Source organism: Myiozetetes cayanensis, unplaced genomic scaffold (assembly GCF_022539395.1).
Source record: "Myiozetetes cayanensis isolate MyiCay16 unplaced genomic scaffold, myiCay2020 scf3, whole genome shotgun sequence".
In the NCBI taxonomy this organism is placed as follows: Eukaryota; Metazoa; Chordata; class Aves; order Passeriformes; family Tyrannidae; genus Myiozetetes; species Myiozetetes cayanensis.
Genome location: NW_026087521.1, coordinates 50,865,647 through 50,889,226, shown reverse-complemented (window position 1 = coordinate 50,889,226; position 23,580 = coordinate 50,865,647). Strand labels below are relative to the sequence as shown.

Here is a 23,580-nt window from a genome sequence, read left to right as displayed (position 1 = left end):
TGCCCGCTGCTGCCGGCGGGGCTTTGCTCGCCGCGGCTCTGCAGCGCAGCGCATCCTTTCCCGCGGCCGGGAGGAGGTGCCGGGCCGCTCCGCGGCGGAGAAGGAGAAGGCGGAGGAAGGCGGCGGGGGCTGCGGGCTCCGGGCTCGCCTCTCGCCTCGCCGCGGCCGGCGCCGAGCCATGCCGGGGGGCGGCGGGTGGGCCGGGGGCGAGCGGCAGCCTCGCCCCGCCGGGGGCCCGGCGGGCACCGACACTGCGCCGGCCGGGGGTGAGTGAGTGAGCGAGCGGGGGCGGCGGAGCGGGGGCGGCGGCGGGGACAGCGCGCACCCCCCCCCGCGGCGGCGGGCGCTGAGGGCAGCGGCGGCGGGACCCCCATCGGTCCGTCCCCTCGCCGCTGCTGCCGCCACCTGCAAGTTGTGCCTCGGCCCGGGGTGCGGCGTCATCCTTGCGAGCGCTGCCGGAGAGGCTTCCCGGCTGAGCCCCCACCTTCCCGCTCCTTATTTATTTATATTAGTGCTGGGTTTTTATTCTCTTCCCCCTCCCCACGCCCCCCCATAATCCCGGCATCCCCTGCTAGGGAGCATCGGCTGTGGGGAGGAGGGAGGTGATGCTGCCAGCCCCCTGCCCGCCGCGGAGGGCTCGCCGAGGGTGGAGGCACCCTCCCTCCGGCCGGGGCACTGCAGCGAAGGCCCATCTGCTGCCCGGGCTCGACTTGCGAGGAGGGCACGGGCTGGGGATGCGTGCCAAGCCTGCAGCAAGCGAGAAGGAGTAACAGGAGTGCGTGCGTGGGAGGGAAAACATCCATACGAATTTATGTGTATCATCATCACCATACGTCCCCTCTGCCCTGCTCTCTCTCCATGTCAGATGGCTACAGTCCTTCCCCCTGTTAGGGACTGGCTGCAAAGGGACGCGGGCACCCAAGTTCTCCACGCTGGTGCGGGGCTCTCGGGTTGTCTGCGGGCTGGAAAGAGCTGTATGTCCTGCTGGAGTGACACAAGCTGGCATAGCTCAGTCCTTGTGAGAGTTTTGTGCCCCCTGGGTGAGTGTGACAAGGTTGATGGGGAGCACGGCATCTGCTGCAGCTCTAGACTTCCTCAGAGAGCTCAGCAAGGGAGGGAGTGTGGTGCGGGATGGAGTGCCTCAGCCCGTGGTTTTCCTGTGGGGATTTCCACAGACTGCGTTTCTGTGAGCCATGCCTGGATCGTGCGGGAACCATGCCTGTTTCCCAGAACTGAAGCTGTGGTCTTGCACCTCTCCCTTCCACCCTAGGGCAGAGCTTGGGTCAGGAGCTAGCCTGCCTTGTCTCCAGCACACAGTGTGGATGCTGAGTACCTCCCCTCCCATAGAATGGCCCTCCAGTTAACTCCAAATCCCTCCCCTTGAGTGGGAAGTTCAAGCCCATGGAAACACTTGGTGGCACCACTGCTAACAAATATGACTTGAGTCACTAGGAACCCCCAGTCCCTGTGCAAACAATTTCAAATTCCTGCCTGCTGCTGCTCATGTATCCCTCACCGTAGCAAGGTACAAATCAGCAGGAACTTTTCAGGTCCCTTCCCCAGACAGTGTCTCTTGCTCTCTGTGGATCCCATCTGCAGAAGTGGTGTTGAGTCCAGCTGGAGCCTGTGATTTTGGGAGCACTTGCAAGTCCCTGTTGCTGCAGCCTGGTTGCTGTCAGCTGCTCAAGGGAAGAGCTGAAATCAAGCAGGACCCTCAGAGAGCATAGAGCCATCTCAGAGGGGAGGGAGAACTATGGGTGTCCCTACCTTGCAGCTAACTTCCAGTTTCCAGAGGCCCCCTAAACAGAGCTGTAGCACCTGTGCTTGCGATTCAGCCTCGGTGGTAGTGCTAGGAATGTGTCTTCCAAGCTGGAGTGGGAGAAGAGCAGTCCTTTGAGCTATTCCTGGGGAACCTCTAGCCTCCCTGCACCATTATAAAACAAGCATTGAATGAAAGCGTTGCATACTGTGGAAAAGAAGTGAAGCTGTGACTCTTCTACTGCATGTCATAAAAGTCCCTCGAAGATTTATAGCTTCTCTGTGCCCTCAGGTAACTTTGCAGTAGTGGTAAAAAATCCACTGCAAGGTATAACATTCTCTCCCTGTGAGGACTCTGCTATACCTGTGTAGCTTGTTTATTAATGCCCTGGATATGGCAATTATATCCTTAGGAGAGGGGAAGGATTCTGGCTAGCTGCAACTGTGTTTTCTTGCTCAGTTTCTAATTTGATGTCCCAGCTGCTGTCTTTTGGTTAGCATACCTTTGGCTGTATGTGCTGCTGAGGCTCATCTCCATCACACGGGCCCAGAAAGTGAGGGACTGTTTCCAAACTGGGTTCGGGGGCTGAGCTGCCACCCACCTCCCTCCCTCCCTCCCTCCCTCCCTGCAAGTGCTGGTAAGGTTGCGAAAAGAGAGTTGCCTGTGTGGCACACAGGGGTTGTCTTAGCAAGGAGGTCAAGAAGAGGTGTGGAAAATAGTGTGGGTATTTGCATGGATGTTGGCTTCGGTGGATGCTCACAACTGTAAACATACCTGGAGTACTTGTGCCTAACATGAGATGGGGATAGCTGGTCTGGAGGGTTGCTGGGACTGTGATGTGATCACAGAGCCTGTTTAACTTTTGCTGGGTGCATGGCAGGCACAGGTACACTCTGTTTACTTGCCTGAGGAGCATACCTATGGGGTTTGTGTGCTCGTGTATGTGCCTTATGTTTACCTTTCTCCTCCTCCTCCCACGCGCAACTGGTTAAGTGCAGTGTGACACTGTGGCCTGCCAGCTTGGTGTAACACGCTTATGGCATGATTTTAAGGGATGGTCGTGTGACAAACGTGGGTGGCTGTTTGCTGGGTGCATATAGCAATGCACAGAGGTCCTGCCGGGTGCATTTACCATGGAACACCTGCACTCTTGTAGAGTTTATGCCGCAGAAAGTGTGGAGCACGTAAGCAATTGTGGGCATGGCAGTTGTTCAGGACAGTGCATGTAGATGTCGTGCATACTCAGTATGTGAAGGGCACCTTAGAACAGACAAGTTGCTCTTTGCTGTCCCTCCCTTATTTTGACCTGTCAGCAACGAGAGAGAAACTGTCTCATGGCAGGGTTTATAGCTGAGTTTTCAGCTTGGTGTGCCTGAGCTTGAGAATAGCATCTTTAAGGTGCACCTGCTGTCGTAAATTGACACCCCCACACACCCCAGCCCCTGCATCAGATCATAAAAGTGGAGGACTGAAATGGGGGAATTTTGTAATTGAATGATAGGGCAAGCTGGTCCAACATTCATTCCTAAAGGCTGATTAGGTTTTAGGTGGGGTTAGTTGCTCTAAAATGAGCCCTTTGTACATTGTTGGAATCTGTGACCCAATCAGTGGGATGTAGCTGGAGGAGGTGGTGCTAACAAACACTGGTACAGCTGACAGTAACTCTGGCAGAGAGGAAGGCGGAGGGTGTACTGACTGGCACAAGAGATGTCTTCATGTCTTTAGGTCAGTGAAAGGTGTCTCAAGGGGCTGGTTCGTGTTATCAGCCCTGAGTATAGAAGCAGAAGAGTGTGGGTGGTTGTCCCCGCCTGTTTTTCCCAATTGTCACTGTCACCCATCAGTTCTGCACAAAAGGTCAGGCTGCACTGCACTTGGCACAAAATGCCATCATGTCATCAGGACACTACAATGAAGTATTAAAGTGGAATCTGAAATTTGGGGAAGGTGGATTGTCGTGCATGGAACAGTGCGATGCAAGGGGACGTGGAGGGGTGTCTGAGGAATGCTTGCTGTTCCCCATCCTGGATGTTCTTGGAAAGGTGGTGATATATCTGCAGTGCACGTGTGGACTGTGCTGTCGGGTCAGTGATGCAGGCTGGCCTTGAGGAACTGTGACAGAGCTGCATAGATGGACCAAGCCCAGAATTGTGGGCAGCTCTGGGTCAGGTTTGGGGGGCTTTGATAGTCAGATGAGTGGGTTGCAAGGACTGGGCTGTGCAGGTCAGGGCTGTGCTACTGTAGCAGTGCTGTGTGAGATGCCAGGACCAGCTGCTTGTCCCAGGGGTCAAGGCAGAGTTGCAGTCACACTGCTAGTGAGTTCCCCCTTCTCCTGGGGGACGTGAAGAGAGATTAGGATGCAGAAGAGCATTCCGTGCCTGCATCTGTGTGAAATGAACTCTGAAGCTCTTGGAAAGGCAGAAACATGATTTCTTTACCTTCTTTTTCTGACTTCTTCATGTTCCTTGCAGTGCAGACCCTTTACTTCCCCCCAAGCTCCTCCTGAATCACAACAGGTACTTCCTGCTCTTCAAACCTTTGAACACCTGTAGCAGGGTGGGTGTACTTTTGTACTCAGAAACTTGTCTGGTAGAGGTGATAGGTGAAAGAGAGTGCAGCACTGCACTTCAAGCTTTCATCAGGCAGGCGGAGGGAAGAAGCAGCATGAAGGGAACTGGCTGTCTTACAAACAGCAAGAGCTTGTTCTAGAGCTGGGGTTTAGAAAGTGTTTATTCCCTGCAGTAGGAGAGCAAAAGTTATGTGAGCTGCTCGCTCACGTTTGTGGGAGATGCTCCCCCGTTTGTGGGGGCCTTGGTCTCTCATACAGAGATAACCCCCCATGGCTGAATAGGCAGCTTGATGAGCTCAGTTAAGGTTCTCTGTTTCCCCAGCTAGGGGAGTGCTCAGGTCTGTGCCTAAACAGGCTTTTTTGAAAGATTGGCCATGGCTGTGGGATATGACCAAACAGAGCTCTGCCAGCAGTCTTTCTCAGCCCATAATGCACAAGCTGTAAGCAGCAGGAGAGGTGAGGAGAGGTGGATGTGGCTGACCAGAGGAAGAAAGGCAACGGGGGCATTTCCTCTTTTGGAGAATCATCCGCATCTCATGTTTTATGACAGGGTTTTTCTCCAAGAACCTCGAGGAAACCCAGTAAGCTGCTTTTAATTAGGCAAGGTCTTGGAGTAGAAAAGTGTCTCCTATTTTCCATACAGGGAAACTGAGGCATGGAGCGAGGCTGTGCCATGCCCAGTGGTAAATGCAAGGGCTCGTCAGGAGAGCAGCAACTGGAGTGCAATGCTTCCCCAACTTGCTTTGCTGTTGCCTGTCTTGGGAACCCTGGAGAACAGCCAGGTGTGTGTGCTGAGCTAGGGGTTATCGATTAACTTTCTAGTCACTGCTTGGATCCTGCAGCCCTTTTCACCATAGATATCACCTCCTCCTTGATCTGCTGCCTAATCTATAATCCCAGTTACCTGCTGCCTTTCCCTCGGAGTGTCGTTTTCCCCTCTGTGTGTAAATCCATACAGGTTAGGCTAGGGCTAGTGAGCAGAATCAAAGTCCATGATCTCTCTAAGCTTTGGGATAATTTTTATCTTAGGTTGTTGCTGCATGTGTCTTGCACGATAGCAAAGCTGCAGCAAGCAGATTTCAAGCACACCCGAAACACTAATGCAGATCAGACCTGCTGCATAGCGGCTTCGCAACTGTGAAACCCGTGATCTAAGCACAGGTATCTGCTGGGCTGACTTTATCTGTGTTAGGATCCCCTGTTTCGGCATACAGATACTGGAACTGAGAGGAAAGCGAGAGAGACAGCATGGCAAAGAGACGTGAAAGGGAGTCTCTCTCCTAGATGCTGAGCCCTTTAAGAAAGAAGAGGAAGGTAAGCTAGAGCCCTGAGATTTTTAAGCTGGTTGTGCTGAGGCTGAAAAGAGGGCTACAGTAGTGCTTTCAGTTCCTGTTTTCTCTGGCCCAAATGCCTCTAACTGGACAGCAGGGAAAAAGAAGAGGATGGAGGCCTGTGCAGAATGAGCATGTTGGGCATGGACAGATCACGGAGGCTGCAGCAGCCAGGAAAGGTAGGGTTTTGGAAGAAAGCCTGTGTAGGGGCTGAGAGTGGATTGTGCTTGCTGTGTGAGGAAGTCGTGTTTTTATGGAGCTTGTAGTGTAAGGGCTGGCTCTGAGGCAGAGCAAAGGGCAGGGTAAGCGAGGAGAGCGGTGCCCTGGAGTGATCAGCGTGAGCTGCCCACTGTTGCTTAATGACCCCATTTCCAAGGCAAACCTCAGTAGCCCTGATATTCAGGGAGGCAATATCTCCAGAAAGCAGAGGAGTGGGGCAGAAAAACAGCCTTGATTATCTCTGCTTTCAGCTCAGCCTTCGCCATACATTGTGCTGGCAAAACAGTTCCTTCTTTACTGCCTCCAGAGTGGTCTTGATTCCCTTTTCCCCTTCTCACCTGCCCCACCAGTCCTATCCTCCCCACCTTGCTCTGCCAGTGCTGGCCAGCTAACCCAATGGATGGAGGCAAGACTGACCGAGGAGCCTTCCTTGAAAGGGATGTCATTTTCTGTGTTTCCTTCTGGGGCCGTGTGAGGCCTCTGGAGAGGAGGTGGATTAAAGGAATTGCCGTTTCCCCGTCAGCCCTGTGTCCCCAAATACCTTCTGTCGTGCTGTTGTTCGGTGCAGGTCTGCCTGTGAGCAAGTGGCCGTTGTGCTCTCGGATATTGGCACAGAGCCTCTGTGGCCTCAGAATCCCCATCTAGCAGCAACTTTTGGAGGAAAGGGCTGACCACACCTGCATTCAGCTTGGCCAGGGGGACGATGGGATTGCTTTTGCATAATTTAGCAGTCTCTTGAATTATTTATAGTGCAGTTGTGCTCTGGAACAGAGTCTTCTCGCTTCCCGTGAGTGCCTGGGGGGGAGGGAAGGGGAGTTTGTCAGGCATCCAGAGTCTATCACTTAGTGATGAGGAAGTGCTGTGGGTTTCCTTTCTGCCATGTTTCTTTCACACATGCCTCTGCGCAGCTGAACTGCCCTGAAAATGCCATTCTGGTTTCTGCATCACTCAGGTGTGTGTTACTGCTGAGCATCTCCATGGCTTGGGACTGTGCGAGAGGTTCCTGAGTTCAGAGCCTCATCTTTGCAGCAAAGAGACCGTGTCGAGCTGGAGACAATGAATCTTGTGCTTGGATTTAGTCCCTGACTCAATTACTGTACTGTGCTGTGGATCTGGGGCAGGGATCTTCGGGACTGTTCTCTGAAATATTCAGATGCTTGAAAGCATTTTTTTTTTTCTTTTGAAGGCCTATCTTGTCTTTCCAAAGTGTTTTTTTAGATTTGGTTTGCCATGGTCCGTTGAACTTTACAGGAGATCATCAGGACCTGAGCATTTGATAGATCAGGTGGTTGAGCAGCAAACTGTGCAGCTGCAGTTCCCATCACTTCTCAGTGATTAAACCCTGAAGAGAAACCAACTGAGGACAGAGGGAGACTGGGGCAGTTTGTTAAGGCTCTTGCAGCAGCAGAGCATCATGAAGATGAGCTGGGTAGGCTGAGCACCCACCCCAGCTATGTATGAGCTTAATGCTCTTTGTCCCTCTGCCTCACCCTGGCAGGTTGCTGTACCATGCAGATGGGCTGTCCCACTCCTGCCCTGCTTGTCCTGTCGATTTCAACATGACCACGGCTCCCCTACCTGCACCGGACATCTTTCTTGTTCGTTACTGATTTTCATGGTGTGCTTACACATTATTTTTGTTTTTCTCCTCTCCTTCCTTTTTGACCTGTCTGTGGCAGCTGACTTCTCAGAAACACAGTTCAATATAAATGTTTGTGTTACTAAAGACCTGAAAGGGGAGGAAAATGGCTGAGGGTGGAGAAGGAAAGAAACTTGGCCTGTAATCAAGTGATTGTGGCAGTAAACTGCTCTGTCTGCTGTACAGTTGAACAGAAATGTACAGCTTCCCTGTTTTTAACTGCACAGTGTGTTTGTGGCTTCTGCATTTGGGGAAGAGCTGGCCAGCCAAACACGAGATGTTCCCTGGACAAGCTGCCCTGTCCTGGTTCTCAGATTCTTCAGCATGAAACAAAGCCCATTCTTTCATTGAATGTTTTACCTCTTGTCAGGGACATTGGCAACTGGCTAAATGCAAAATCCTTCTCAAGAAATAAGGCAATCTAAGGGAAGAATGTGAAGACAAATGGTCCCCGAATCTGTGTAGTGTCCCAGATGCCATTTGATTTCAATGATCAAGACTAGCTTTCTCCCTCTTTCCCTGTAGACCTGCTCCCAGTTCTTTCTGCTTGATTTAATCTGGAGATCAGGGCACTGCTTTGCTTAGTGAAAGGGAATGTTTGTGCAGAAGTAGTAAACATATTGTTGAGACCCAGGCCTGCTGCACTGCCTGTAAACAAGATCCAGTCGTCTGTGGGAGGCAGAAGAGAGATTTATGTGACCCTGAGTTAAGTGCATTAGGAGGCTTTTGATTTCATTCTGGGAAACTGCCCCTTTCCGTAGTGCCATATGCCTGTTACCGGCACAGAGCTGTTACTGCAGAATTGTTTGTGCAGATTTAATCCGAGGGGCTGTGATGCTGCAGTCGGAAGGATAGCATAAGCAGGGGGTTACCTCTGCAAGCCAGAGCCTGAGGTGCTCAGCAGAGCCCCTGAGCTTTATGCCCTTTGTCCACCCCAGAGGTGGGAGTCTGGGCTGACTTACTCCTGCCTTGGGGCCAGGCATTGAAGAGCTCTCTGCCTATCAACACTTTCTTTACCAAAATAATAACAAAGTGAAGTGTCAGCAGGGGATCCAGGCAGCACTGTGTCGAGGTCTTGCCTAAGTCTTGAAAGAGGAAATGAAGAACAAAGGCAGAAGAGACAAATAAATAAGGGTCTGTTCATGGTCCAAGAAAAATTCCCATGGGCTTGTGTAACATTCTCGGGAAGATGGGACACTCCCTGGGCTGGAGTTAGTTTTTTAGAAATGAAAGGGGGCAAAAAAGGCAAGAGAATGAGGAGGGGGGTTGGGGAAAAGGAGAAGGAGGGAGAGACACCCTAGAGAAACCTCTCAGCATGGCGTCAGGTTTCTCCGGCTGCTCCTGGTGAAGAGGGGTTAATGCTCTTTGCATGGGATTGGCTGGTCACCAGACATTCAGAGAAGAGGGGGATCCGAGGGCTGCCAAGTGGGACCCCTGTGGCCTGAAAGGAGGGGAGGAGGGGAAGGAAGAGGCTGAGAATGCTCTTCCAAACAGTAATAGATCGGCTACTGTGGGAAAGTGAGCACACTGCCAAACCCCAAGTAGTTGGTGATGGATGGGGGAGGAAAGAGGGTGGGGATGGAGGGCCAGCTCTTCTCTGTGGCCAGTAAGGTCTTGCTACTATTCCATGGCCTCTCTTTATTTATTGTCTTCTGGGGTTTTGATCTGTCTTGGAGAGCTTTTATCCGGGAGTGCACAAACAACTGCCACCCGCTTCAAAAATAGCTGGAGGCAACGTAGTTTCTGCCTGCCTGTGTGGGTCTGTGCACTTTACCCATCACCTTGGCATCAAGGGCTTCTTGTCTCCTTCCTCCTTCAGTTGCCTTGCTCTGGGCCCACAGGGCACCCACCTCACCTTCTGCTGGTCTGTTCAACCCAAGCCCTGTTGCTTGGGCTGTTACACAGTCCCCAGGGACCCTCCTGCTTTCTTTTGCATGGGGTTGATCTGACACTCCCTGGCGTGTCTGCCACATGCTCTTCATCCATGAACCCTCAGCTCTGAGGGCAATCTGGACTGTTCATCTTGGAGCTGTTCTTGGGATTTGTGACTTGTACTCCACTTGCTTGGCATGCATGGAGTGCCTGCCAGGATCTGCATTGAAAGCAGTTACCTGCTGCTGGCTCTTCTCCAGTTCCCTCCTTGAGATGTGCTCCTTCCCTGATGCTGCTGCGAGGAGTTAGTGAGCTCATGGTGTTTGAATGGGGGCCTTGCTGGAGATCTGGTTAGATGAACAGCGTCTAAAGTTCTGTAATTTTGACTGTCTGAGGATGTATCTACATGACACCACGGTTTTTATGAGAAGTGAACTGGTGAAATAATTTAGAAAGTTTATGCTGGTCAACTGCTTGTTCCCATGCCTAGGCGTTTTCTTGAAGTTTATTTTTAACCCAGTTAGATCTGCTGCTGATTTGTCTGTAAAAGCAGACTTCCATATGATTGACGACTTGGATTCATACAACTGACAACTGAGGGATGGGTGAGCTGTGAAGGTGGTGAGTGAGGGGAGAGAGCCTCTGAAAAAACATCCTGTGTTGCCACATGCCTCACTTGCGGTCTCTGAAAGCATGATTTTCTTTTATTCTGGGACTACGTGGTTTTGTCCTGTCCATCTCTGCAAGGCACCAAGACTAGCTGGGAGGTCTCACGTACTTCTTTGGTTACCCCATGGCCTGTCTGAGGACATAAGTTGCTTTTGTGTGTGGTTCTGTCCCTTTTTTCTTTCATTTTCTTCATGATGGAGTATTCCTTCCCTGTAAGATACCACAATTAATAAGCAGAAAAATCTAGCCAATTGGGTTTTGCACTGCTGTGACCGCTGTGCTCTGTAAGCAGGGAGCAGCAGCAATACCGTGTTTGGCCGGGAGAAGGGCCTCACATCCTTGGTGCGTGTGTGCACTGCTGAGTGCAATGAGCAAAGCCTCAGCTCACCCTCTGATGTCCTGAGAGACCCAACCATGGAGCCAAGTGGTGATGCAATCTCCAGGGCCATCACAGCAGACTCTGTGGAACCAGATGTTTTGAGGAGGCAATAAGCAGGGTTGAGGAAGAGTCCTTCCAGGATATCAAGCACCAAGTGAAGGAGAGAGGTGCTGCTTCTCCTTTAGCAGAAAGAGCACTTAGACTAGTGGTGCTAAGAAATGAAAACTGGCTTCTGAGAGTATATGAAGGATTAGAGTGTGCAGAGGCATCTCTGAAGCCATGAAAATTCCTATGGTGAGACTGGATTTAGTTGGAGAGAGGGGATTAGCTACAAGGGAGCCCAGTATAACTGAAGGATATTGAGAAGAATATTTGATAGATTCCAGTGGAGTTGGAAATCCAGCTTAGTTTTCCTTAGTATGCAGTACTGCACCCTTGTGATGTCCAAGTACTTCTTGGGTAAAATTAAATTGGTGTCTTGTAGGCCATTACTGGATTTCACTAGTGTTTTCTAGTCTTCTCTGAAAAGATCTTCTTTTAGACTGGGGGTTGGAGAGTTATATAATTATACTGCTATTAGTATTATGGTGGCTACAGTAAGAACAATCTGAGTGGAGGGTTTTATAATGGACTCTGAAGATATTCAGATGCTGGTCTCTTCTGCTGACTTCTGGAAGATCAGTCTTGAGCCAAAGTCCTGGCAAATAAAGACCACATTATCTCCAGGTCCTGTGTATTCTGTGGGGAGGGTTAAGAGCTGCTTTGTCCCACAGTGTGCAGCTGTCTTGCTGTGACTGGAGATGTGGCATCTAAAATAACCAAGGCTTAGTCCACTAAATATCAGGACAAGACACTTGAGAGAACAGTTGAAACAATGAAAGCCCATGGAAAGTGTGGAGTCCAAAGGTTCTGTGCTTCTAGAGTTGAAGAAGTGAGCAGCCACAGGCTGGAGGCTTTGTGTTGCATCCATCTTAGTTTCTGTATGCAGCAGATGGTAGCAAGTGGTGTGGAGCAGTTGAGTTTCCTAGAAGAACATGTAGAAGAGACATCTGAATTGTTTGTTTTTTTGACCCTAGGTGCTTCTGGTCTGTTGAGGTCTAGCAAGGTCTTGCACACAATCTGGAGGCTTGTGGTTGACTTGTATATAATGTGTCCGCCTTCCCTGGGAAGGGAAGGCAATGCCTTCGTTTGTGCTGTGTTATCACCCTTCCCTGGCCAGCCTCACCTTAGTCTTATGTAGATGCACCCTTTAGCTGTCTTTTTTTTTTTTTTTTTTTTTCCCCATCTTCAATCTAGTTTTCTTTCTGGTTTCATGAGACCTGCTAATGGTGTGTGGATGGCAGCTCTGGGAATTATGATGGCACCCTGTTGAGTGGTCACCTTATATCTCTGCTCACCTCCCTGTGAAAAAGGAGGGAAGGTGCTTGGGACAGAGCCTCACTCTCCCTTAGCTGATATCCAAGTAAGGTCAGGCTGTGTTGGATGGCTTGCTCCAGCTGTTTGGGCTGCCAGCAAGTCAGTGGCACCTTGTGGTCTGTTGCCTCAGAGCTGCAAAGGAAACACAGAGTGTGAGGTATCGCTGTTTTGCATTAGTGCTGTGGGCAGCAGCTCTGGATGAAGGTCGCGGGAGAATGTTGTATCCCGTCCTTGAAACGTGAAGGGAAGCCGATATGGACCTGCTTACATTCAAACCACCTTGTGCTGTGACTCTGCCAGAACGTCTTGCTGACGTCCTCATAGCTTGCTGTCCCTGAAAACTTCATGGCATCCTTCACGAGGGAGAAATGCTGAGCCCTAGCTACCTTCTGGTACATCCTGCTCCTCTGCACTTTTTCTGCTGTCCAGCATTGTATGATAATCTTCTCTTCCTACCATTAGGCAAAGCACAGTCCTGCTGTCCCTGAGCTTGTTTTGGTTATAGACAAATACAAGTTTTATAGTTTCTCCTTCGGTGAGTATTTGCAGAACAAAAGCAACTTGATATTTTAAGTGTGTTTAGAGGTACTGTGGCTCTGATGCCTGTTGTGATTTATGTTCCCTGGGGATGGCAGGTAGATCTAGTGCTTTAGAAATGTGGAGCCTGTCCCATTTGTCTCTGGCTGGAGCAGAGAGTGAGTTGAGCCCTCGATGTGGAGTGGAGGAAGGAAGTCATACTGGGTTTCAATCTGCCACGTGAAAGCAATTCTAATTTGAATTGTTGCTTTGTTTTGAAGTGTCTGAATGATGGGCAAATATGTTACTGCATGGGTGTTATGGGATAACTTTAGGCTGAGGAGATGAGCATTTTGGTATTGGGGGAAAAACAGAAGCTTCTGCTCTGACTTGTTCTCCACAGGAGCTCTTCTCCTGTAACCATGGGAGAAGTCTAAGGAGTCTTGTGTTCCATGCCCTAGTGGGATGGAGTGTGGGATAGCATGCATCCAGCGGCTTGTTAGTGGCCTCTTGCCAGTGTTCTCCAGAAGAGAGCATTAGGACTGGTGAACTGCCAGTACTTACCGGTGCATATCTTTCTCTCTGGCTTCCTGAAAAATAAGTGTATGATTTCAGGGTGGTATAAATCAACTGATCGCTTGATATAATGGCAAAGTAAAATGCTAACAGGTGCCTGGGGATAACTCATGTGCATACCACCTCTAGCTTTCCTCCTTCTGTGAAAGCCCATCGCCTGCATGGTAGACACAGAACTTTAAGCACAGAAATATCAAAGGGATCCCTTACAAAAAGAAGCTTTCAGCTTGTCTTGCAAGGAGTGAGTGTTGCTGAAGCAGTTGGTGTTTCCTAAAGAGCTTTGTCTTAATAGAGCTGACTGTCCATACTCCTGGCTTTTTTCTTCTATGTGAACATTAAAGCTTTTCTTATACTACTGTTCTTAACCTGACAGCAACTTGATCACTCTCCTGGAGATCAAGTTGACTTTTTTACCCCTCCTCACTCAAAACTGTCTGAAGGGAAATGTCTCTTCTTGCTGTTTTTCTGTGTTCCTGGTAACTAATGGCTGCTTTGTGTTAGAGCAGCTGGGCTCTTTTATGACAAACTGAGATGTCTCTCTTGACTCGTACCTCCTTTCTCATTTCCACCACATATAAATGTTTTGGTGTGTGTAGGGGGGGGAGGTTATAACAGCTTCTCTGCTGGCCTTTGTCTCCAACTAGCTACTGCTCAGACACATCTTTCATTGCATGGCTGATCAGAGGATATGGGAAGGGATACATGACTGATGGTATTTAGTGTCTTGACTCACTTAAGGGTTCGTGAGTGTTCTCCACTCCCTGGCAGAGGAATCCCTGGCATGTGAGAATGAAGGTGGTTCCCAGGGAAGAGATTTTGAAGAGGACACACCTTGCTTCTTTGCTTCCCCCCTTTTAGGAAATACATTCATGCTCCCACTCCCTAACAAAGCAGTGGAAATTACGTCCTGGGACGTGTCAGCAGTGGAACAGCAGAGGGTACTGCAGGGTCAGCTTGCTTTGGCAGAGCTGCAGGGGCTGTGCACACCAGCCTGGCTCTCGCAGGCACAGGCGGCAATACCGGGGGAGGGAGCACAGCTGTGCCCAGGGCTCCTTGTGCTGCTGGATGAAGAGCTGCAGAGCCGTGTGCTGAGCCTGACAGATACTGATGTATGCAAATGTCAAGTGAGGAAAACATGCTTTGCTTCCTAAAACCGTGCGTCCTGCTATGTTGACACGGTGCACTACATCTCAGAAAGTGGAGCAGTTTGTTGGATGTCAAGAGTTACGGCTTTTTGTCTGGGAGTTTATTGTGGCATGCAGAGCATTACAGCCATCTGAGAAAATGATGTGCCTTGTGCAATTCCTTCAGCACCTGCCCTCAGTCTTGGGCTGGCCCAGAGGAAGCTGGCTGCCCTGCATTTGTGTGTCCTGTAGGAACTGGAGCGAAACCAGCGTTACCTGGCAGCTGTTGGGATTACCATATTGGAGCAGGTCAGCCATTTATCTCGCCTAGGTTTCAGCGTCTGAGAGAGCAACCTGATGTCTGGATGTAATGCCTTGGAGAAGGCACAGGACACCTGACTGGAGAAAGCTGTACTCATTTACCAGTGGTGGACACTTTCTCCTGACAGCCAGTCACGGCTAATTTAGTGTTTTCAGCTTCTAGTGCCCTTCTCTTCCCCACACTTCAACACACAGAGCAAAAACTGGTGACATGCAAGGAAAAGGCACTGAATACTCCTCTACCTTGCAAGTGATCTTGCTGCTTCTGCAAGACATTAAGAGACTTAGGGGAAAAAAAACCAAACCAATCCTGGATATGATGAGATGCTCTTGGGTTTTCTGCAGCCCCTTATTTTTCTCCCATGAAGTTTGACAGCAAGCCCCAAGGTGATTCTTTATGGCTTTTAACTGGAGAATATCCAGCCCCTTCATGGCTGGGTCACCATATGGCTGAGCTCCCACCAGCCGGGCCATGACCAGGTGTGTGAGGTCAGGCTGTGGAGCTGTGGTGGGTGGGTGCCAGAGGTGGGGTCCTGCCCTGGTGCAGCCCCCTGAGGAGAGCCACCATTTCCTCCCTACCCACCTGTCTGACAAGATGGTCTCCCAGGGGTGCACTGAGCCATCACCCTGCCCTGCCACTGACCTGTGCTGTGTCTATCAAACCCGGTACTAAACATGAAACAATAGAATTAAGCTCATTTTTTCTTGTTTATTTTTCTTTTCATTTTTTCCCCTCCCATGACCATGCTGTAACTTTACCACCAGCTTCAGGTTTGCAGTCCTTCTGTCAGAGCTCGATGTGGCACTCCTTGCCCTGCCACCCGAGCGCTGGGACAATGTCAGTGGATGGTGGCTCTCACTAAAAACATGACTGCAAAGTGTCCAGAAATGCTTGTTGCTGAGCTGTGAGGTACAACTGTGGACAACCCCTCTACCAAAGTCTCTGTTAGAGCCATCTGTGGAGGGCCAGATATGTCTTTATTTGGGTGGTTGCTGTTTGTCTAAATGCTTTTTACGATAGTATTAAATTCCCCTCAGGTTAATCAGTAAACATGCTTTGTGTCTTATTTAATACCCTCTGAAGCGGTGGGAGCGGGGTAGGTGCTTCTTCCTTCTGCTCCCACAACCTGCCCATGTGCCAGCCTTGAGGAGCCCTTGGGCAGGGGAGCAAGACAACTCTGTGGGGCTGGGGATGTGGGGCAGCTCCCCTGTGGCCCCCAGAAGCAGGGACTACCTCCTGTGAAGGCATTGCTGGCATCATTGTGTGCCATGTGTACCAAGCTTTACAGGTGTAGTGCCTCTCAGGAACTTTGGCCCCGGAAAGGGAGACTGTGCTGGGGCAAAGAGCCACCATAGGGAGGAGCATGCTGTGGAGGGAGCAAAGTGGTACATGTTGAGTGCACGGGGATTTCTGCCTGTCACTGCATGGAGGGTTTCGTGCACCAGGGAGCAAAGGACAGCCTGTGGATTGTGAAGGGCTCTTGGATGGTCTTGTTCCCATGCCTAGCTTTGCCCCAGCTTTCCTTTCCTTAAACAGCAGATGGTGAGCTTCTTTTCTCCTTTTCCTTGGTGGTACATTGTGTGAGGTTAGTGCCTTTTTTTTTTTTTTTTTTTTTTTTAAATTATTTTTGTCCTTTTTCTGGATTATAGTCTTCAATCACTTCTCTGTCTGACAGCAGCTCTGCGTTTCTTGCCTGGGCTGGAGATGGGGAGGTGGTGTAAGGAAGGTTGAAGGCAATATTTTATGGTGTTTGGAGGGAAGGACTCTGCACTGCTGGCTTCTTCCTGGCCTGACACGGATCCATCATGATGGCATAGTATTACCAGCAAAGACAGTGAAGGGTTTGTTTTAGTCACCTTGAATCCAGATGCAAAAAACCCCTCAGCATATGGTCCACAGAAAATGAAAAGCAAAGAGCGGCATTTGGAGGTACAGTGGACTTGAGAAGGATGGTAGAAGAGTTAATGTGACAGGATCTTAAACTTATTTTTTGTTTCCCAGTTCCCCATGTGAACTTGAGTACCATTTCCTAGGAACTAGCGTGTTTTTTTTTTAGGGCGTGTTGAGCAAACACTGAGAAGATCTGGGGAGCGTAGGCTGCCTCTGGCAGTCTGACTTAATGGTCTCGGTCCTTTAGAACTGCCTCTCTTATACCGGTTGTGTTTCAAACATGGCCCCCCCTCACCCTTCCTCCTCTCTCTCCATTTCCCCCCAACCCTCTGGTGATGCACAGTCTGAGGAGGTCTACGTTCGTTTTGTTTCCATCTTTGAATAGGGGACAAATCTGTCAAGTGTGGTGAGTTCACTGGATCGTGAATTCCTGTTATTCTGGATTTCCCGTCTTTCTACCCCGTTGCCAGTGCCTTTCTTGTCTTAGTGGATTTATGAGATTGTGACTGATCTAGCAGAGGTTCAGTTTAGTGTAATCCAGCTGAGGCAAAAGGCCCACTGAAGAGGGCAGGGGGTGGGGGGGATTCAAGTTCCTGGATTCAAGTATCTGAAGATGCATGCTGAGTTTGGACCAGCTTTCTGCCATCCCCAACCTGTTTTTCTAACGATGGTAAACTTTTTGCACTTCAGTAACTATTGAATGTGACTTTCCTTTTCATGGCTCTTCCACAGGATGAAGATGAGACGCCATAAGCTCTTTCTGACTCTCTGCATGGCTGGTCTCTGCCTCATCTCCTTCTTGCACTTCCTCAAGGCCCTTTCCTATGTCACCTTCCCCAGGGAGCTGGCTTCACTTAGTCCCAACCTCGTCTCCAGCTTCTTCTGGAACAATGCCCCCGTCACACCTCAGGTCAGCCCTGAGCCGGGGGGTGCAGAGTTCCTCCGCACACCCTTGTACTCTCACTCCCCCTTGCTCCAGCCCCTGTCTCCCAGCAGAGCCAGCGAAGAGCTGCACAAAGTCAAGTTCGTGCTGCCAGAAGACACAACAGAATACTTTGTCCGTACCAAAGCTGGTGGTGTTTGCTTTAAACCGGGCACCAAGGTGTTGGAGAAGCCACCCGTGGGAGGTCGGCCGGAGGAGCGAGCGGAGGGCGCGGCCTCGGGGCGGCCGGTTCGCAAGCCACTGAGCGCCAGCGCGGCCAAGCGGCGCAAGTGGGTGGAGTGCGTGTGCTTGCCGGGCTGGCACGGCCCCAGCTGCGGCGTCCCCACTGTGGTCCAGTACTCCAACCTGCCCACCAAGGACCGCCTCGTGCCACGGGAGATCCCCCGGCGGGTCATCAACGCTATCAACGTCAACCACGAGTTTGACCTGCTGGACGTCCGCTTCCACGAGCTGGGGGACGTGGTGGATGCTTTCGTGGTGTGCGAGTCAAACTTCACAGCCTATGGAGAGCCGCGGCCCCTCAAGTTCCGCGAGATGCTCCTCAACGGCTCCTTTGACTACATCCGCCACAAGGTGCTCTATGTCTTTCTGGACCACTTTCCCCCCGGCGGCCGCCAGGACGGCTGGATTGCTGACGACTACCTACGTACCTTTCTCACCCGGGATGGCGTCTCTCGCCTCCACAACCTGCGCCCGGACGACGTCTTCATCATTGATGATGCTGATGAGATCCCGGCCCGTGATGGCGTGCTCTTCCTCAAGCTCTACGATGGCTGGACAGAGCCCTTCGCCTTCCACATGCGCAAGTCACTCTACGGCTTCTTCTGGAAGCAGCCGGGCACCTTGGAGGTGGTCTCCGGCTGCACCATGGGGATGCTCCAGGCTGTCTATGCTACTGACGGGATACGTTTGCGACGCCGTGAGTACTACACCATGCCTGGTTTTCGGCAGTATGAGAACAGCACGGGACACATCCTGGTGCAGTGGTCGCTCGGCAGCCCCCTCCACTTTGCTGGCTGGCACTGCTCCTGGTGTTTCACCCCCGAGGGTATCTACTTCAAACTGGTGTCAGCCCAGAATGGGGACTTCCCCCGCTGGGGTGACTATGAGGATAAACGAGACCTCAATTATATCCGGGAGTTGATCCGGACTGGTGGCTGGTTTGATGGTACTACGCAGGAGTATCCCCCTGCTGACCCCAAGGAGCAGATGTACGCTCCCAAGTACCTGCTCAAGAACTACCAGCGGTTCCGCTACCTGTTGGAGAACCCCTACCAAAAAGCGGAGGGTGCTCGGTGAGGCCACGAGGCTCAGGCTCATGTGGGAAAGCAGAACTTCACTACAAAGGGAAAGAGTCAGGTGTTTTCGTCTGTTCCTTTTCTTTCTTTTGTTTCTTTTGTTTGTGGGCAGGGTGTGCCATTTCTCTGGGGTCTCTGCCCTGCCTCCCTCCCTCCCTCTTCTTTTTCCCTTCATCCCAGGGTGATGCCTGGGAACCTGAATTCCTCAGTCACACGAAGGGAGGCTTGGGCAGGAGGAGGAGAGATGTTGGGGACCTGCTCTGATAGTATCTTAAAGACTTACTGCATCTTCTGAACCTCTCCTGCCACCTGGAGAGAATCTCAGCAGCCAGCTGGCAGATTTTCCTCCGGGAGAGGCTGGGAGGGTACCATGGGGAGAGTGGGCAGCTGTTCCCATCCACCCTCATCCTTTGTGGATTGGAGCAAGCACAGATGCAAGCCTGGGCTATTCAGTGAGCGTGTGAGTCAGCAGACACAAACTGATGCGAGTGGCCATGTCTGATGTGTGTCACTAGCATTGTTTGGATGAGTGAATGTGCAGAAGCATCTCAGTATGCTTTTTTGTTTTGTTGTATACCTCTGTATTTTGGGGAAGGGAAATCCTTTGCTTCTAAGGTGTCCTCCCCAAAATGCAGCCCCCTCCACAGGTTTAATGCATCTGTCCTGGCCTGTATGTTGTCCCAATGCTCCACCAATCCTGGAGCAGGCAGATGGGAAGTAGAGGAGAAAGCCAGTTTTTGTTGGTTTGTTTGTTTTTTTTTTTTCTTTTCCTTACTCATTTTCCACCCTGCCCCCATGACACTGCACTGGCTTGTCCCACAGAAGCTGAAGTGTTTTCCCCTGCAGTATGTGCTTCTTCTGGGGCTGGGATAAGCTGCAGGGCACTCAACCAGATGGTGGGAGTGTGTGTTTGCAAGTGCATGGTTTCCTATGTGCATGAGTGCTAACATGCATGGATTTGATGTGCACGTGGGCGTTCGTTACCAGTGTCGGGGGGGAAGGGGGCATAGCTGGGTTTGGCTGCGTTTGCTTTTGGGAAATGGTGGGATCCAGAAGCTGCAATCTCAGTCTTGGCATGGATGACTTCTTGAGGAAGTCATACAAGAGGACCACGGATAGCATTGGCTTTGCATAGCAGTGCTATATCGTGTGGGACTGTTGCATGCCTCTCTGGCTGCTTCTGCAACCCCACAGGCTGTGCCTGCTGCAGAGTTGCTGCTTACACATGCTGGCTATTCCTACTTACCTTGGGGTAGTACAAGGGAGAAGATGAAGGGCAAAGTTCTGAGTCACCAATGTCTGTTGTCAGGAAATGAAGCTGGTCAAGGCACAGGATCCATCTGTCTGCTTGCAGGGTGTGAGTGAGCTCATGAAGAAACAGGCCATGGGCAGATTCTCCTGGGGCCAAGAGACTGTTTTTGGACCACCATGCAGACCAGAGAGTATGTGCAGCCCACATCTGCAGCCTGGGCCATGCAGGCAAGACCATGCAGAGGGGAGAGAATCTAGGAGGACACTAGTTGCAGCTCTTTGGGCTGGTGTCTGCTCAGTTTGCCTGGGATGGGTAGTGAGGATCTGACCTGTTGTTGTATTGGATTGATTCGGTTCATTGAAGAGGAAGATTCATGTTTCCACCCTTCCTTAGCAGATGGCTTGACAGGGTGCCCGGACCCTGGGTCATAGTGGGTAGAGGGTGAAAAACATGATGAACTTGCTCTCTTAGCCTTGCAGTGGAAAGACTGACTCGTGTTCCAAGCAGAGATCATATGGAGGAGGAGGAAGAAGAAAATGTTGGCATAAATAAGTGTGACCCTTCTGGCCAGCTGTTCTAAAGCAGGGGTGTTTCCTTTGTCATTAACTCCACCAGGGCTCTGTGTTCTTGTGTTGTCCAGCGTGTGCCACCCTTGTGCTTCATTCCTATCTACGACTCTCTTTTTCTCTCCTAATCCCTCTCCAGAGAAGGGGAAAATGTCAACAGAAGTAATTTGGTTGCCTAATAAGGCTGAGACTGGAACAGAATGAAGATGAACGTCTTTTTCTGATCAAATTGAGATGCAGTTCATCTTAGCTCCTACTGCATCTGGTGTCCCATAATGCCTGCTTAGAAGAACTGAAGGAACCTCTTTTCTTGTTATTGGGGGTTTTTTGTCTTTTTAAATCACTATTCTCACTTTTGTTGTGTCTTCCCCTCAGGCAGAAAGCCCATTTGGGAACTGGGTGGAGAAAGAAGCTTTGCTAGGCAGAATGCTCTTCCCCCAAAGTGAAGTTGTGGCTTTTCTAAGTCCAGACTTGTAGATGCAGCAGGAGGGACTCTTGTCACAGTCCTGGTGCCAAGTGACTGTGTGGAGGTCTTGAGTACAGAAAGATTATAGAGAAATGGGGACCCAGCTGAGAAAGAAGGAGCCTGTGTTGAGCAAGATGAAAGCTGTACCACTGAGGCTGTAGCATAAGAGGAATGTGCATTCCCCATGGACAGTAGGAGGAGAGCAGGTGTGTTAGCTTGTGGGATTTAGCAGCTGAAAAGTATAGCAGGAAGAAGTAATTTCTCATTTTTACTCACAGGAGGGAGCCTAAGATCTGCTCTTGGACCTTTGGCTTTGCCTTGTCTCAGTGATGGTAGCACAAGGCCAGTGCCAGGCTCTGCTGGAGATAGAAGAGAAAGACAAGCCAGTCTTTGCATGGGTGCTTTGGCATCTCTGGAACCCTGTGAAACAGGGGCTGAAGTGCCTGTATGCTGGGACTGCGCCTCATTATCTTCCACAGTGGGAGCAGCTTCTCTTCTAAAACCAGCCCTTCTCATGCATGGCCATCCTTGGGGACTTTTGGTGCACTGCAAGTCATGTTTTCACTGTTATGGCCCTTATCTCTTGGGAGTTTCAGATAAGTCTACAGCTGCAGTATCTGCAACTCCTACTCCTGAAGTACAGCCCGTTGTCTTCATTATTTGCTCTGTCATTCTCCTCTTATTCCTCTGATTTGTCTCTCCCTTCTGCCCCCTTGGGCTGGAGGAGAAGGTCCTACTGGAATAGCAATGCTGAGGTTCTTCTGTAGGACTCTGGCCCTGCCTGCCTTCTGGACTTACTTCCTTACTCTTAGGAAATTAAATTTAAACCAGACTTCTGTTGTGGTGGAAGGAAGGGGCTTTACAGATGAAATGCATTCTTTTTTGTTTCTCTTTCTCAAGAATTGTTTAAACATTTTTTTGATTTAAGGCCAAACTAGTCAATGTTTCTGTCTAATTTGTCTGGCTAGCCCTGTGTTTATTATCCTTAGGGAGCTAGAATGCTTGTCATTAAAAATCTTCCTTCTTGTCCCTGGAGGAACAGACACCAGCAAGCTGACTTTTGCTCAGTAATTTTCCAAGGTAGTGGCTTGCCCTCTGTTCAGCCTTGCCTGTACTGCTGTGCTGGGACCTCTGCAACCAGTGCATGGAGGGCACAGCCACCCCCCAGACAACCACCACAAGAGGGAACCCAAAAGCATGTGGATGTGTGAGGTGGGAGAAAGGCAAAGCAAGAGGCAGGTTTTTTTCTATTAGATCCTCATTTCCCAGTGCTGAACTCTGAGGTGAGTATTGAGACTCCTTCATCTTGTCTGAACCAGGTAGTGAGGTTTGAGAAGGACCAATAACCCTGTCCTACCTCTGGGCTGGAGCTGGGGTAAAATTACCAGAGCCTGACGTCTGTGGGTTGTTGCAGCCATGAGCAGTGAAGCCTGCTGTCTCTCTGGGAGCAAACTCTCTGGTGGAAGGAGGGAATGCATCGCCAGCCTTTCCCTGCAGCCCTCTTCAGCCTTGTGCTTTTTCTTTCCCAAAATGTTTCTACCTTCAGACTGGCGCAAAGGAAGGCCAGGTAGTAGGTGAAGTAGTGGGTGGCTTTGCATTCTTTCTGTCTGCCTGTCTTCTGTTGTCTTTCTTACTGCTTCCCACCTGAAAAAGGGATTGTGTACCCATGCATGGCTTTAGTCTGGAGAACCCATCTTCCTCCTGTGCCCTGAGTGAAGGGAAGGACGTGGGCTTTGGTGCACCTGCAGCAGCTGAGCTTGCTAAAGCAGAGGGAGTAGGGCAGGTTAGACATCTTTGCCCCTTTGTGTGTAATGCCATGCCCAAGTGACAGACAGAGAAGAAAGGGTGACTTTGTGCCTGTGTGGTTGGTATGAAGGATGACACGCTCAAGCCCACTCTTGCTGTTGCTTTCTCTGATCCCTGTGTCCTGCTGAGGTGTTTACTGTTGTGCTGCTCAGGCCAGCCTGTTCTTTGTGTCTCTGTGACAGGTGAACAAGGAAACTTTGTGGCCTCCAGGTAACACGAGTTGTGATGGAGGGAGGGTATTCATTCCCCTTCACCCACCTTGGTGTGTCCTTATGGGCTGGTAGTGTCTCTTCCCCTCTTCAATATCCCCAAGGCTCTCTCCCTGTCTCCCAGCTCCTGCCAGCAATCTCCATGGCTGCTATGCCTCTGCACTGTGAAGACACGTGTCCAGGGTCACTCCTGGTTCGATTAGTGAACACTGGTGGTGAAGAGGGAAGGGGTGACTCATTCTGGCTTCACTGGTCTCTAATCTTGGTGAGAAAGGAGGGAAGTGAGTGGGAGAATGGATCCTGTATCCCTCCGTTATTGTGTTCTCCCTACCCTCCCCAAGCCCCTCCTTTCTGATTTCTGAGACATTGGACAAACTCACTCATGTTATGGAAAGAGAAGGGGAGCTGGAGGGTAAGGGAGTGACAGGAGAAGCTCAGATCCAGCACCAAGAAAGAAGAGCTGTTTCTAATGCAATACACTGTCATTTTAAAGCTTTGGGGACTACATATATTGGATTAAGAAGGGATCTGAAATACTCTCAGACTAAGAATTTGAACCACTGGTTTTTCCTTCCTGTGAGGACGATGATGCAGTATCATCCTGGAGGTGGTCCAGCAGCACTTCTGAGCCTGGGGTCCACCTGGACCTACTGGTGGTGTTGCCCCTGCAGTGGCTCCAGAACACCCTGCTTTGGAAAAAGAATGCGTGGACTTGCCAAAAAAAAAAAAAAAAAGAAAAAAAAAAAAGAAAAGAAAAAATAA

General features: G+C 50.5%; 2 protein-coding genes across 2 annotated transcripts in view; one reads left to right on the top strand and one right to left on the bottom strand.

The window, feature by feature from the left end:
* The window catches only part of RPL3 (ribosomal protein L3), a 263,879-nt gene that overhangs the window by 67,604 nt on the left and 172,695 nt on the right, over positions 1-23,580 (bottom strand). The window lies entirely within an intron of this gene.
* Positions 68-23,580, top strand: MGAT3 (beta-1,4-mannosyl-glycoprotein 4-beta-N-acetylglucosaminyltransferase). The gene is made up of 2 exons (XM_050324169.1): positions 68-266; positions 17,011-23,580. The coding sequence occupies exon 2, from the start codon at positions 17,012-17,014 to the stop codon at positions 18,518-18,520; it is 1,509 nt and encodes a 502-aa protein (XP_050180126.1). The 5' UTR covers positions 68-266; position 17,011; the 3' UTR covers positions 18,521-23,580.